Source organism: Parasteatoda tepidariorum, chromosome 4, assembly GCF_982258835.1.
Source record: "Parasteatoda tepidariorum strain Cologne lab strain chromosome 4, Ptep-v5.0, whole genome shotgun sequence".
In the NCBI taxonomy this organism is placed as follows: Eukaryota; Metazoa; Arthropoda; class Arachnida; order Araneae; family Theridiidae; genus Parasteatoda; species Parasteatoda tepidariorum.
Window position 1 is genome coordinate 79190124 of NC_141758.1, and position 15763 is coordinate 79205886.

The 15763-nt window shown below is 30.4% G+C and overlaps 2 protein-coding genes across 5 annotated transcripts in view; one reads left to right on the forward strand and one right to left on the reverse strand.

Annotated features, from left to right (window-relative positions):
- LOC107445580 (acetoacetyl-CoA synthetase) overlaps nucleotides 1-213 on the reverse strand; it is a 35626-nt gene extending 35413 nt beyond the window's left edge. Inside the window, exon 1 of the mRNA XM_087161436.1 lies at nucleotides 144-213. Coding sequence (XP_087017562.1) covers nucleotides 144-192 — 49 coding nt within the window. The 5' untranslated portion in view covers nucleotides 193-213. The remainder of the gene's footprint in view (nucleotides 1-143) is intronic.
- Nucleotides 214-3209: 2996 nt separating this feature from the next.
- Nucleotides 3210-15763, forward strand: part of LOC107445592 (acetoacetyl-CoA synthetase) — a 37731-nt gene continuing 25177 nt past the window's right edge. Inside the window, exons 1-5 of one of the 4 annotated variants that reach the window (XM_071182460.2) lie at nucleotides 3210-3232; nucleotides 3619-3683; nucleotides 6695-6817; nucleotides 8323-8426; nucleotides 9802-9922. In XM_071182460.2, the coding sequence (XP_071038561.2) occupies nucleotides 3225-3232; nucleotides 3619-3683; nucleotides 6695-6817; nucleotides 8323-8426; nucleotides 9802-9922 (421 nt within the window). In that variant the 5' untranslated portion in view covers nucleotides 3210-3224. Of the gene's footprint in view, nucleotides 3233-3321; nucleotides 3446-3618; nucleotides 3684-4450; nucleotides 4614-6694; nucleotides 6818-8322; nucleotides 8427-9801; nucleotides 9923-15763 lie in introns of those variants that run through there. The other 3 variants (XM_071182464.2, XM_071182463.2, XM_071182462.2) reach the window with 3 other exon arrangements.

Consider the following 15763-nt stretch of genomic DNA (forward strand, 5'->3'; position numbering starts at 1 on the left):
CTTAAGGAATTTTTAAGAAATTGTTAAATTACTAATTAGCATAATAGTTAGATTAAGTGAAAATAGTCTTAATTCTTTTTTTATAAATATATTATGTAATAAGTATGTACTTTTAATAAATTGGTTATAAATTTGTTACTTACGTAATATGTAATTTCTTACTGAAAGAGACACAAATCTATCAAATATCATTATTTATATGCTATTAAAATGATGACTGTATTTCCGCTGAGAACAACAATAAAAACGTCAACAAATCACTGAATTGAGTGATTCACAAAGAAAAGGAAATAGTATTGCAAATGAGTATGTGTCATTCCTTTTAATTTCACACACAATTAATTTTGTTTCTTTGTATTTTTATATGAAAGGCCCCCTAAAGTAGCCCACTTTATTCTTGCTGAAACATGTATGGAACATGTATGAAACATGACTTCACTCACTATGTCCAAATAAATGAAGCTGACTTCCGAAAATAAAATTAAAAAAACCTGAACGTTAACTTTTTTAAGTACATATCTATTTAATATAATATAAATCTGATAATATTCAATTTTTCTTTGATTTAAATATTTTGTTTGATTTATTAATATGTCAAGTTTATGTACAAAGTACCAAATGATTAAATTACAAATATTAAAATTTTAAAGAGGCCTGGGTAGCCCGGTTAGTAGGACGTTTGGCTAATGTTCGTGCTTACTGGCCGAAGAATTCCTATGTATTAAATGATGACTGATGCACGTTAAATCTGTCGGGTCACAAAGTTCTCCAGATTCCCATAACAGATCAGTACTGGAGCACTGAATTGGAGATTGATTGTTCTCTGGTTCAGGTCAAAATTTCGATCTGTGGATGAATGAATGGAGCATGATTGCCTCCCCCCCCCCGTAACACGGATATGACGTGTGTGTAGCTGAAGTCGTATTCTTAGTCATAGATGGCGCCACTGAAAAATTAGGAGACGTATCCTCTGACTTAAGAATTCGCTTGATTTCAATCAGGCTTGCTGATTGGCAAATGGCATAAGTATAACAATAACAACAAGATTTTGAAAATTTACAAAATGCAAGAAATACAAATTTTTAATCTCAAACTTGTAACGCAATAATTAAGCTGATCATGAGATTTTCTTTTCCAAAATTAAAATCATTATATTTTTTAAAAAAAAATAAGGATCATAAGGAAAGCAACGAGAGATAAAAATATACTTAAAATAACTGAACGAACTATAACTGAAATTTCAAATAAAATTGTATATTATATATAAAATGTATAGTTAAAATTACTTGAAACAGAAACGATAATAAAAAATAGTTATGTTAAAAAAATTATAATTAAAATAACTAATTAAAAAAGCCTTAATTAAAATATCTGATAAAAACAACTACAAAGAACTACAATATGTAGTTATTGTCATCTGATAATGATAATAATCATAGGAAGAGTGTGTATCCGTGTGCTTCTCTTATATCTCCCGAACAGTTTGCGCTAGTATTTTGAAATTCGCACCAGGGGTACAAAGGGCAGTTTCAAAATCGTACAAAATATAAAAATTTGAATTAAGCTTAGACTTAACATTTGGCTTATTAAAAAATTAAACTGCAGACGCTTTTTCTTTTCAAGTATTTTTAAGACAATATCAATGATGATTGTTAGCTTATACCTCTGTTTAATCAAAAACAAATTTTATCGGGTGATAGTCAATAATTATTTTTTATCCTTTTTACTTGGCAATATATAGTACCATCGTGGATAGCATGTGAAGGCTGCGTCACCTAATTCATATAAATGAAGTTATCTGAAATTACGTGTTTACTTCCTTTTCCGCAAGGCTGAACTTGATTGCAACCATCTGCATATACAAGCTTGCCCATAACCTAAATTTAAAAAGTTGCAATATCTTGGAACGGAAGATACTCAGACTTCTTACAGTATGCAGTTTTAAATGAACAAATACAAAACAAATTGACGCCACTATAAAATTTAATATATTGCAGCTGTCTACAAATTAATAGGGATCAAAGGGAAAAAATCTATACATTTTTAGTATATTTAATATCAAAATGCATCAAAATCGTAATTTAAAGAAAGTTACTTTGTCCTAGCAACTCTTACATTCATAAAAAATAAAGCATTGATGCTTGCGATTTCATTGTCCTTTTGCTCCGCAATCTCAATTCACTAGAACTCCAGGGGACGCTAACAACATAACAAAACAAATCAATAGTTTAAGTTACATATCATATTAAATTTCACTAATAAGAAAATATGCTCTATTTACCTTGGAAACAAAAGAATAAGAGAAATTATGTTTAGGAATATAACGTAATTGATAATTAAAAAACTAATACAAACATTTGGCTAATACAAACAAAACATATGGTATTTAAACAATTAGTTGGGGATTTTTCCATTTATATGATAACAGTTTGTCGAAAATTCTGGTTTTCAAAACTATACATTTTAATATCAGACATTTTGCAAAAATACAAAACTGAAAACTCAATTTAGCCGATTAAATGTTTTTTTAGCCATGCTGTAAATTATAAGGATAAAGTTACCAAATTTTACCACATTCACCGAATTTTATAACATATCATAAAACAATATTTTATTATTAATTTTACAAAGCGCTTCGGTAAAAATTACGAAGTATTTCGATGTTCCCATGGAAGCAGAAATATGGAAACTTTGACCATCAATATGGGTAATTTTAAACATGCTTTTTTCTCAGTGCACGTACAAAGTGCTAGACCATATTAAGATTAGATATTAAGTATTATTAGCAGCTTTAGAATAACAAATCGGATTTTGATATTATATGCAGAGGTCGATATTGTGCTTTTGAAATTATCTGATTCAACTCATTCTTTTTGATTCAACTATTATAAAAAACATTTGCTTTCATTGATTTTAAAGCTGCTAAAGAAATTATTAAAAACATCTCTAACTTATAAAAATATTAATTAATTAATTTTTAAATGCTTTTAAGATTTCGTAAAACTAAATTGAAAGACACAAACAATTTCAAAACAAGATAAATCATGTTTTATATTTTAAAGCAAATATTTCATATCATAAATTGATTGTCCAGATATAGCCAGAAATATTGACTACTTATTGCAGACAGCATCAACCATTGTTTACAAAGACAGCTTTGCTCACGTACCGAAAGTATTTGTTGATTCAGATGCAAATGAGATTAGACTCACAGGCGTGACGTCATGAACGGGTATCTAATTAAATTTTATTTTAATCACGTGGTTAGGCAAAATCACTTCACTTCTTCTCATGCTGCAATTTTAATAGTTGCATAGTTTAAAACCGAGTGTTTTATGTATCAATCAAATTAAGTTATGCAATTGAGAAGCCTGCTGTATTGAGTTTTTACTATCACCAGTTTGCGACGATTAATAGTATCATTTTCATTACAGGACAATACTGAGTATAGTTAGACTTTATATTGATGAATTAAACATTTAAATATCTTTTTTACTTATTATTGCCATCTTATAAGTAATCTTAACTCTAATTGAATAATAATCGGAATCAGTAATTCTTATAGTTTTTATTAATTGTGTCTGTATGAACCTCTCAGTTTTCTGTATAATTTTGTAGGTATCGGTTCATTGTTTATCTACTATTTTCAACCGGCAGGAAGAACGGGTGTTCTGCAATGAAAAGTAAGTAAATATCTTATGATATAAACATAATATATGATTCTTCCTTTCTGAGGAGATTTAACACCTTTTAGCGTGTTTAATTGTTGCTTTGGTAAATTGCTTTTTGAGCTAATTTTCCTATAGGTTTATGTTTGTATTCCCGATTTATAAGCAACAAAGATTTTCTACTTTTAACAATACTTAGAATTTAATGGTTAGATTTCGAACTTTTCACCAACTATTATTAACATTACATACAACTCATCAAATATTTATCTTAATTTAAATAAAACTGGGTAAGATTTACTTTTGTCAATTGTAGTTGTCAATTGTTAAATATTTAATAAGATTTGTTGAAACGAAAATACTGTTTAAATTGGTATAACAAGTTCTTACTGCCTTATTCAATCGACTTTTTCTTTGAGTAGTAGATCAAATATAAACGTTGTAATATTTCATTTTAAAAAAGTGTACTTTTCAAAAGTATACTTTACATGTAAATCAAATCGCTAAGTTTATAAATTTAATGCAACTTTCATAAATAAAGGGTTTTACTTTCTTTGCCTTATTACTATGATATGTTTTTAACAAGGAATAATATTTGCGCTTTAATCGTTTTGATATCTAATATAGTGAGGGATTTTTCAAGGTCATTAGTGCACAGATAAATAACTGATTTGCGTTGGTGTTGAAAATTCCATTGTTTAGTACCTTTATTCAGCCTTTTCAATTTAAATATAAAACTGCAACAATGATAAGTGTAAACAATATCAACACATGTTTGTGTTATCAACCAGCTGATAACTGTTAGGTGATATGACGTTTCGAATCCGCTAATGACCACTTTCTTTTATGAGCAGTTCTAGAATTCTTCCAAAACAGGAACTGTTAATCACCTACCAATCATGTCTAATGACGAAAACTGTCAATCTCTCAAAGGTAATGAAAAGGGTAAAAATATCATTTCGTATTTTTTATTTTTTAAAAAAATTTAAAATTCCAAAGTATCTTAATTTGAACAAAAATATATCTTATTTATTTGAATAAATTAATAAAAAAGGAACTTAATTGATTTAGAATAATACAAATATATGGATAGGGTTCTAAATACAAATGAAAGCAAAAACAAATTTCGTGCTCCTCACGTGCACAACTTCCGGTTAGGCAGTTAACAACTGCTTACTACAGTTTAACGAGGGAGGCGATATTTTCTAAAAGATAATTTTTTTTCACTAAAAAAATTAATAATATAAGTTCTGAACTCAAATCTGCTGCATTTCATTTGATATTAATGATAATTAAAACTTTTGGGTAGTTTAATGTGAAAATTTTTATTAGTTATTTGCTAATATATAGTTAAAAAAGGTAACATGGTTACTACATTTAGAAAAAATTGTCTTTTTGTCAGTCTTGATTTGGCTTCTTTTAAATTTGTTTACTTCGATTTATTCATGTTGCAAGCAGTGCACCGTGTATTCGTTAACGCTGTTTTTCGAAGCTGTGTCACCAAGAAAAATAAAAAAAGACATAGTTTAAGTGCCTTACACTTGAAGAATGCGATGACAAATAACTTAAATATTTTAAAGGTTATTAAACTTCTTTAAAAGTATCCGATTTGGGGTGACATTTACCCACCTAGATGAAAATTATCAAAATCACTACCGTATTCTCAGTTTTTGCGACTTCTTAAGAACCTAAAAAATGCAGCATCGGAGTAAGTTTTTAAGTATTAAAAAATTAGAGCACAAGCGCTTATCACTTTCACAAAACTGTTGGCTTCTCCATATTGACGTTAAGCGCCCTTTTCAAAATAATCGTGGACAGCGCTGGCTAAAGATAGGATAAACTTGACCTAACTGTTATGAATAACAGTTGCAAACTCCCAGCAGTTATAAAGAATTAGCATAATATTCGCAAAAAAGCGTCATTTCATATTACAATGGAGCCTTCGAAAAACAATGTTAGTATTTAGTTAGAGTAGCATAAGATAAGGCTTAATTTGCAAATTATCATTTAGATTTAAATTTCGAAGTTTACAAAGTAATGAGTGTTTTGTTACAATTTTTATTCCAATATAATTAGTGCCTCTCAAACCAAATGTTTTCTACCTTTTTCACCATTTATGTTTATTGTATTATTACTGTTACCCGGATTACTGTCTTTATTATTTACTGTCTTTAAATTAATTTCTGTGTTCCTTCTTAGCGCGTTGAACCAAATGGTTTTAAATTACAATGGATACAGTAATCCGGAAAAATAGGCGGTAAAGAGCCTGGTAGAAAATACCATCTACAGAAATGCTCTAAAATTATTTCCCTAATAAAAAGTATCAGAAGGCATAAGTGTAGGTTGACGTAAAAATTTATTATTCTATATAAGACAACAGATTTTAATGCTTCTTTCACAACCTCTAATAAAATCCTTATATTATATTTAACGATAAAAAAAATATTGGAAATCATTAATGTTTGTTACTGTTAATATTTGTCGACACGACACCACAACCACTGTTAATATTTAATATACTTTATATAAAACGCCGAATTTTAATACCGAAGAGCATAAAATCTCTATTAAAGCTTTTTCATTTAGAGATAATAAAAAAGTATTAGAAAAGATTAATATCTTTTGACCTAAAAATATAATACTTACGTATTATTAAAATATAATATTATATTAAAATATAGTATTGTTAAAATATAATATTAAATTAATTTTTACGAAAAATGAAATATTCTATGTAAAACATAGAATTTTTACATGTCTTATAAAACCTCTAAAATTCATATTATATTCAGGCATAGAAAAGGTATTAGAAAATATTAATTTCTGTGAATTTAAAAAAAAATTCTATGAAAAATATAGAATTTATGTATGTCATACAAAACCTCTAATAAAGTTCTAGGTATAAGAAACTGTTAAAATCATTAATGTCCAGGTGTTTAAATTATTTCTAGATGTTAAAGCAAAACATATATATAACAAAACATTTAAAATTCTAAATATGTAAATAACATTCCAAATCTCTGTAGATATTAGGAAAGAAAGGATAACTTCCAGAGATGAACCATTTCTCACATGGGATAAAAAAGTTCCTCATACCAGATTGGAACATTTTCGGAAAAGAATTTCTGAAAAATATAACATTGAATTAAGTAAGCTCATTTTTGTATATTTCTTTCTTTAGTGACAACCACAACCATAGTTATAACTTAACTGGATTAATTTATAAAAGGTTTTGTAAAGCAACAATTTAGTGGAACAATCCAAAGCATAATTTTAAAGTTCTAGAAATTTAACTTATAGATCTTTTATTTCAAAGCAGTTTCCTGACTAGTCTTACAGTCTAGTTATAAATATACGGGTTAAATCATTAAAATAATTATAACAATAGGTTAAAATATCGACTAACAATAATAATATCAAATAAATCATCGACTATTCATTTGCTTTAGATTAAAGATTTTATATTAAATTCTTGCAGCACCTTTTAACATAAAATTTATATGAAATGAACATAATATTTGGAAAATTAACTGAGACTATATCAACTCGATTCTTCTACACTCGACATTTCATTTCTTACATTTTTGTGCAAAACCATAAAAAAGTTTTTTCTTCCTCATATTTAAAAAATTCTTATGCGTAGTTAAAGCTAAAATTTTCATGAATTTTCATGCATAAAAAAAAACATAATTTGTGGCTTTCGGAATTTTACATATTCACGCTATTCTTACAATATTTTGTTTAACATTTTGTGTTAATCATTCCACATTTTAAAAACATATTAATTTGTATCGATATTTTAATTATATTCGTTTTAATTTTTATTTTTATTATTTTTGTGTAACTAAAAATACCTTTCCTTAATAATTCATATCACTAAAAAAAAATTTTTTTCATTTTCATTGTCATTATTTTATATAAAACACTAATTGCTTAGTTTGCTAATATCTACTAGAGTTACACTATTCGGTTATTGACGACATTTTATAATTTATTCTTAATGATGACCCGAAGAGCATACTGAAGCATTCACGCGCTACACTAATACAATTTAGGTTAGAAAGAAGATTGTAGTAATCATCTGGTGCTTACTCTGCACTTCCCAACCGCCTTTCTATTTTTTGTCGAAATTTATATGTTTGAAAACGCTGCATATAACAGAGAGTCGCATAAATGTAATGACTCACTTCTGGGAGAGTTAGGCCACATAATCAGGATTAAAATTGCATAGACACCCGTGCCCAGAAATATCGTCAGATGGAACTTCCCTATTATAAACTGTTCCTTTTGTGTGCTTCTGAACAAGCCACAATTGAGAAGGGACCCTTGCCGCGTACGATGACATTTACAGGAATAGGATCCCATGCAATTTTAATCCCGTTGATGTGCCCTAACTCCCTTACGCACACATCATAACATTTATGCGACCCCCTGTTATATATAACATTGAGCATTTCGACAAAAAAATAGATTAAAACTGTCATTTTGAAAGAAATATCTGAAGCTTAAGAAGCAAAACTAATTTGTGATTTGCAATCTACACACCCGTTTTGAGGTAACATCAGGAATTTACATAAATGCAATGAAACATTTGTTCCCCAGTATTATTATCTTCACCTACTTAATGTTTGTAATAATTTTCATAATATTTTAGACAATTACTGGGATTTGCATAAATGGAGCATTGAACATGTTGAGCAATTTTGGGAAGAAACATGGAACTACTTAGGTTTCATTACATCAAAGCCACATGATCAAGTAAGATGTTAAGAGTTTCTTTTAAAAAAATTAAATAAAAAGTGATGCACATTTTAGTTTTATCAAAAGTACAAAGTTGTTTAACTCTTTTTTTTTTTACTAAATTTTAACGTTGATATGTAAACAGAAACAATTTTGTCTCTCAGGTAAGTTGCGCTCCTTGCGTCACGTAGGCTACATTTTCTCGATTGGGGAATGAACTATATAACAACTGTGCAAATGCCTGAGTGGACGGTACAGTTAGTTCCATTTTCATGTTCTAAAGTAGCTCTGCGTCTGCTTTATGTTTTTCTCATTGCATTGTTTGTACATGATATTTTCTTTACAATTTGTGTTCTAATAAAATTTTATTTGCCGACAACTATTTTAGTATTTAGTTGGAGGTAGACTGCAGTTACAACAACAATAGCAGACTGCATAAAATTGCAGAATTATCATGGAAAAGGATTTAGCACTTCGAATTCCAAAATCATTGGCGATAAATTATCTTCGTTTGTCAGTGAAAATGGACGCTTTTTTAAACGTGAAAAGACTAATGCCAGCTTTAACTGACTAGGTTTCGACTGACCAAACTATACCATTTGGGATACTACAAACCAAGGCGCAGTTAAATATAAAGTTATCACTGTCCGACGAGCAAGCTTTGCAATACACCTAAAAAAAGATCGCAAAAGCATTACGGACTAGAATTAAAGCGACATGCTTGAAGAAGATATAAAGATTGATACCGATACTGAACTTATGAGCTTTAAAATACTGGATTCGGAAGCCGTGAGAGATTATATTGCTCGAGCCAAGAGACTAGCGGCAAAATGTGCTGCCTTAAGATTGAAAATATCTGATTGAGAGTTAATGTTTTACACAGCTGGAGAATACGAGTGAACCAAACAAGGGTTGAAAACTTAACGGGGAAATTCGATAGAAGAAACTTTACGGATAAAGAAAAATGAATTAATTCAGAGATTAATTCAGATTCCGTTGACGAAAAAGTTCACACTCAGCGTATGTTACCCAGAAGAAAAGTTTATCTCGAAAAATTAGTTTTGTTTGTAGACTGCCTGAACACTTGGCGAGAATTTGTTATTCTAAAGTACAAGAAGTGGGAATTGACAAACACTATAATCCTTCGATAAGGCGAGTAAAAGTTCATTGAAAATCTAATTTTGAAGAATCTAATAGTATCTATGCAGCAAACAACAAATTTTAGTATTTACACGTATGAGGTGTAAGACTTTTCCTTTACCCATATAACATTTTCGCACTTATAACATAGTAAGGGCCTATTAAATATTGAATTTGAATATGCATAGCTTGATTTGAATGATTCATGCTTTAATACTATTCATATAATTTATTGCAATCTTTATTGTTATAGGTATTTAGGAAAACAGGAGAAGGCATCCTCGATGTAGAATGGTTTCCAGGAATGTTATTTAACGCAGCAGAAAATCTACTGAAAATAAAAGAAAATAACAGAACCGCAATAATATATTTAGGCACGTAACTATATTTCTCTTTATCATCTGAAGCACTTTGTGTCCAAACCAGTTCGTCCACTTCAGCTTAAAATAATTCTTGCTCAGATATCTTTATTTATTTATTTACTTATTTATTTGTTTATTTATTTCTATTTATAAGTATTATTTAAAAGTAATATTATTAGTATTATTTTTCAAAAAATTGCTATTAACCACAATTCTTCTCGAGTTCTATTATTGAGAAGCCAGCGCAGCTTCAGATTGGTGGTTACCAGCTTGTCTGAGAAGTAAAGGTGGCGTGTGCACAATGCTGACCACACTGCCGCACTCTTGACGCTGATTACGAATTTGTGCAGGTTTTAACTTCCATGATCCCCCTGAGCTAAAATGGGCAATTGTGAGAATGATCACTATCTTTTATTTATTTATTTTACTTAATCATTTATTTATTTACTTTCTTTTACTTCTTAAAAATTGCTATTAGCTTTAATTCTTCCCTTAAAAGCAAATTAGAAGCAAATAAGGTCATTGGCAGTATTTTTTTCTATTTTCATTTATATATATTTTTTTAGTGTTTCGACTCTTAGTTTCAATTTTTGCATTATTTAAAATTATTACAAAACTAAAACAAACAAAAAAAATAGTGCGTGGAGTCCCTCGGCGCGGAAGAAGTTAAACTTCGCAGCCTGCGACGTTAATTGTAGAAGAATCAGCAGTCGTAGAAAGATCACTAGTTCGATTCAACGACTCGTTTTCCTGCTCCGCTCGCTTCCGTGCTCTGTGATCACGGTAATATTGTGCATTTTTCCCTCGTGGACCTCTTGAACCAGTGGAAGTGCTTGTGGTTGTCTCATCGTCTAGCCCTGGAAAATGTATTTGTACTAATAATGTATGTGAATGCGTCATAATGTAATCTCAGAAGAGAAAACCTAACAATCAATTGATATTCACAAGAGACGTACCTTGACATAACCTTAAATCCGTCGCATTGTCCGGGGGATTGTTTTCACTCATTTTTTACAATTGTTATCCACTAAATTTGAAAATAAAAAATACTTCCCTATTAAATTATATGTGCATCAAATCAAACTAAAAAAATATTTATTCGCGATCGCAACGCTCGAGTACGCCGTCTAGCGGGAGCCTGTAAATATCGGACATTAATTTATCACGTTTTCATTTAGTTCCATCAAAGTCATTGACTGAATCAGACGCCATTTTTTAGCAGCAAATAAGAAACAAAATTTCCCTAAGGAAAAGGCCGAAGAACTTGAAAAAAATCTCCAGAATATTAGTAAATCTTTCAGGAACAGAACACGCCAAACATTTGAAGAAAAATTCCTCAATAATTTTTTATTTCTATTATCAACAAACTTGCAACTGATGACTTCCGATTTCGGATACTGTTACAGATGTGTGTATTAAGGTAAAATGCATTTCTTCTGTCTTCAATTCATTACGAATTAAAGAGAAGTCAACATTGCTTTCGTCATTCCAGTGAATAAATATGAATTCAGAACATACAGAATTGTAATAGTTATAGCATATTCTTCTTCGTTGTAGAATAGTATATATTTCTGTATCCATATAATTCGGAAAACAACAATAAAAAATTATCCAAGTTACTTGAAATAGTGCCATTTGTGCTGATTCTTAATTAATTTAAATCGTTTTCTTGGTAAGTTTTTTTTAATTTTGAGAGAATAAGTTCAACTAGAATTCAGCTATTCTGTTTTTAGCTACATATTCAAATTCATATCAATTATAAAATTTTGCTGTGTAGTATGTTATCTAAAAGTAATGAAGGGATAAACTATGTATCTATTATTTGAGAATAAAGTTTTCAAACAAGGAACTTATCATTTTGGAATTCTCCGGGAATCATAAATCAGGTAAGTGCAATGATTTTTAGAATAAAAAATTTGCTTGTAAATATTTTTTTTTTCATTTGATGATGGTTCTCTACAGAATGGTTTCTTACGTCTGATTAAGAACTATAATAATAATAAAAAAAGAAACAATATGAAAGTTTTTATTTCAATGTAAAGAATTCCTAAAATCGTTTTTTTATACTAAGAATTCTTTATTTTCCGTTTTTTAGTTTATAATTTTTTGATAAAAATTGTTCTCAAAATACTTTTTTTGAAAAATTAAATGGTATAACATTATGTGTTTATGTATACTTCTTGTATATTCCAATGTTTGAAATAATATGATTCAGAAAAGTATGGAATAAAAATTTGGTACTTACGTATTAACGCCACCGCCGCTACAGATTTGGCGGTTTTTAAGTGCCGACAATCTACACTTAAAATTTTTGCGACAATTCATAAAATAAAACACTTTATTTAAAATCAAAATAGTTTATCGGATTTCGGTGGAAAATGAGCCGATATAGAGTTTAGCATAGATAAAAAGCATAGAAATAAAATTGCATCTTGTTTTGTTTTTGGCAAATCCCAAAGACGAATATTCGTAGCACTAAAAATGGCGACAAAAAAGAATTGTTTTTTGTTTTTGTTTCGTCAGCATTCTTTATTTTACGTTTCTTAGTTTCTAAATAATGATTTTTATTGAAACTTGAAATTTTTTGATAAAAATTGTTGTCAAAAAACGTTGTTTACAAAATTAAATTTCATAAAATTATGAGGCTTATGTATACTTTTTGTTCATTTTAATTTTTGAACTAATATGATTCTTAAAACTATAGAATGTAAAGTTTAAATGGACCTTTCATGTTATATCATTAAATTTAGTAATACTATTTCTCGGGCATTAGGTTTTAACTCTTATAAGAATATACATATTTTTTTCTGTTAATGTACAAATATTTTTCCGATGTGTTTTGGATGTTCCTTCTCTAATAAAAAGAGATACCATTTTGTTTTCGGTTGTACAAGAAAGAAGATCAAGCATTTTTCTTTTTTAAATTTAATAAGCCACATTAAAGAAGGAACGTTGCAATGCTACACGCTACATTAACGACGTCTCCAGAGTAACTGAATGACGGTTCATATAGAAATCGCAGGTAAGCGTCTCATACAACAACGCCCCCTATAGTTCGTTGCGATCGCGAATAGAAAAACAATACTTTTATTATTTTTATGCTAGTGAGAACCAAAACAATATGGAAATGAATGAGTGAAAACTGGATCCTACCACGTGATTTCCCGGCCAATAAAAATTTAGCGTTAAACGTTTAACGCAACCTGTTGGAAGTCGCATAAGAAGTATAACTTCAATAATTATTTTCAAGAAATAAATTAATGCAACAGAAATTCAATGACTCGATTAGTATCGTAAACTTGTACCGGCTTGCTGTATCAGACAGCATTTAATAAATATCGAAATCAGATCAATCCACTTTAGCCTATTGTTTTTTTTTTTCAAAAACTCAAATTAAATGCAGATTGTTTGTGTTTGTTTGCTTTTTACTTTATTTTTTTAATGTTTTCTTGAGTTTTAAGCTTTTTCATTGTCTGAAAAATAATAAAACTAAAAGATAAAAAGGAAATTTCTATAAATAAAATTTTCATTTACTTTACTAGCTGTTTCCAGCAACCAATCGATCAATCTTCACAAACTAATTACTTAATTGACAATATTACTGCAATTACTACAATGACATTGCTGCCTAAGACGCATTGCTTTGAATCCTTAGTTTTCTCACATAGAATTACCTCACTGTGATTAATGTCATGCAATAGATTAAAATGTGTTTGTCGATTCATTAAATAAAACGCATTATACATCTGTTTACGGAGTCAATACTGCACGAAGAAGACGTTTTGATCCCGCCCTTTCGATCCCGTTGCCGATTCGATCACGCTATTTCAGTCCCTTTAACGGTCCTTGTCTATTCCTTTCTGTTTTTCTTTTTTAGGTATTGAAATTTAAAACATTTTACTAAAGACGCACATTTTTCTAATGTTTGTTATATTTTATAACCATCGTTGAACAGTCGATCCAATTTTGAGTTTACGATTACCAATGTTATACTTAGTAGCTTTGCAATTTTGAACCCAATCCAGAACACAAGGGACTCCTGGATCAAGTATAGGGAGAAATTTATCTTCGTGAATTACTTTTTGATGGGTCCCGCAGTGGACTGATCGTTAAGACACGGTTCCCAGCAGATCACCGAAGTCAAACATCACTGACTACGGTCAGTGTGCGGGTGGGTGCTCGTAAAGTGCTCGACTTCGCGTTCAGGTCGTCGAGCTACCGAAGCGGCGGTGCCATCCCCTCCGCAGAGGATAAAAATTGTGATGGCATGTTTTCGGATCATCCTCCGGGATGTTTCCCAGACCGTCGCTAATAGCCCATTGTGCAGCTCTAGTACGACGTAAATTAACAGCAACAAAACTTTTTGATGGAACTAATATATTACGGTTTCAATAAAACACAGAAACAAATAATTATTCTAAGTTAAGTAAAAGACGTAGCAGAGAAAGAATTGTATTTCACCAAATTCGATGTACGATACGGCATTGTATTTAATTAATATTCTAATTTATGAGGGAAAAACTTACCTCGACTTTAGTATGACCTTTTTCTTATAAACGATCAACTGAGCCCTGGTGGCTGTGGGGATAGAGCGTTAGTAAAATGAGGTGAACTGAGTTCGAATCCCGGCAGTAGCTGGTTGAAACGAATTCCGCACCCGGCTTGCACCAACCACAGTGCCGAGGTAAAATATTCTCGGTGGTAGATGGATCATAGGCCAGAGTCCCCTTGCCGTCAGATCAACCGTGGGAGGTTTTCGTGGTTTTCTTCTTCGTGTAACGCAAATGTGGGTTAGTTCCATCAAAACGTCCTCCACAAAGGCAAATTTCGCCCAATACTTGGTACTGGAGTTCCCTTGTCTTATGGATTGGGTTCAAAATTACAAGGCTACGGAACTGAACATTAGTAATCGTAAAACTGTTCAACTACAGTTGCAATTGCAAATTGAATGTAATGCAACATGTGCGCCGATCACATAAGGCAAAGTATGCATGTTTTTTTGTGAAATATTTTGTTTTGTCCTCAAATAATTCGTATTTTTTTCCTAGTCAAATGCAGTTTCTTTACTCACGAGCAACTTATTACTGCATAGCTTAAAAATATATTGTCCTCTGAATTGGGTATGAAATTACTAGGTAACGAAGCCAGGCATAAAGAGAAGCACGTAGAAAGTTTGGATCGGTTCCTGAACGGCAAAGATAAAATTAAATACCTGAGAATAGAGATGTCCAAGCCAGAGGACATCTCTTGACTAGCATAATTCATTCAATTGCCGTAATTTTGCAGTTACGAATGGCAACTAGTTGTTTACACTATTCCTATTGAACGATTCTCACTCCCATTCCAGTAGTAACTTATCCCTATTGGTTTTACTAGTAACTGATTGCTCGTCGATGAATTTTCATTCGACAGGTAATTTGACATTAAAGAGACATCAACATAGATATCTCTATAGAACACTAGCCTATGGCGCAGGTGATCCAGATGACTTATTTGTTTTCTCTCGGCCCATGATTTTGATTGACAGAATAGCGATTATACTTTATTTTTGTTGGGCTAACCGTGTAAAGTTTACACGACTGTTTTTCCGGATAAGGCACATGAGCTTTAGATTGTGAGCTATATCAGAATAGGATATTAATTTAGAATAGAACGTCGGAAAAGCATACTACCCAGAAAATCAAAAGGAATATTCTAGAAGTTCTCCATACAAAATAGCTTGTACCGTTACTTGATGTAAGATTTTCTTAGCCTTCGTGAATTTCATTCAGAACGATAAGGCTACTAGCATAAACATTAAAGCTTCATACCGGTACTAGAACAGGCTTTTCTGATAGGTAATAAAAAATTTAA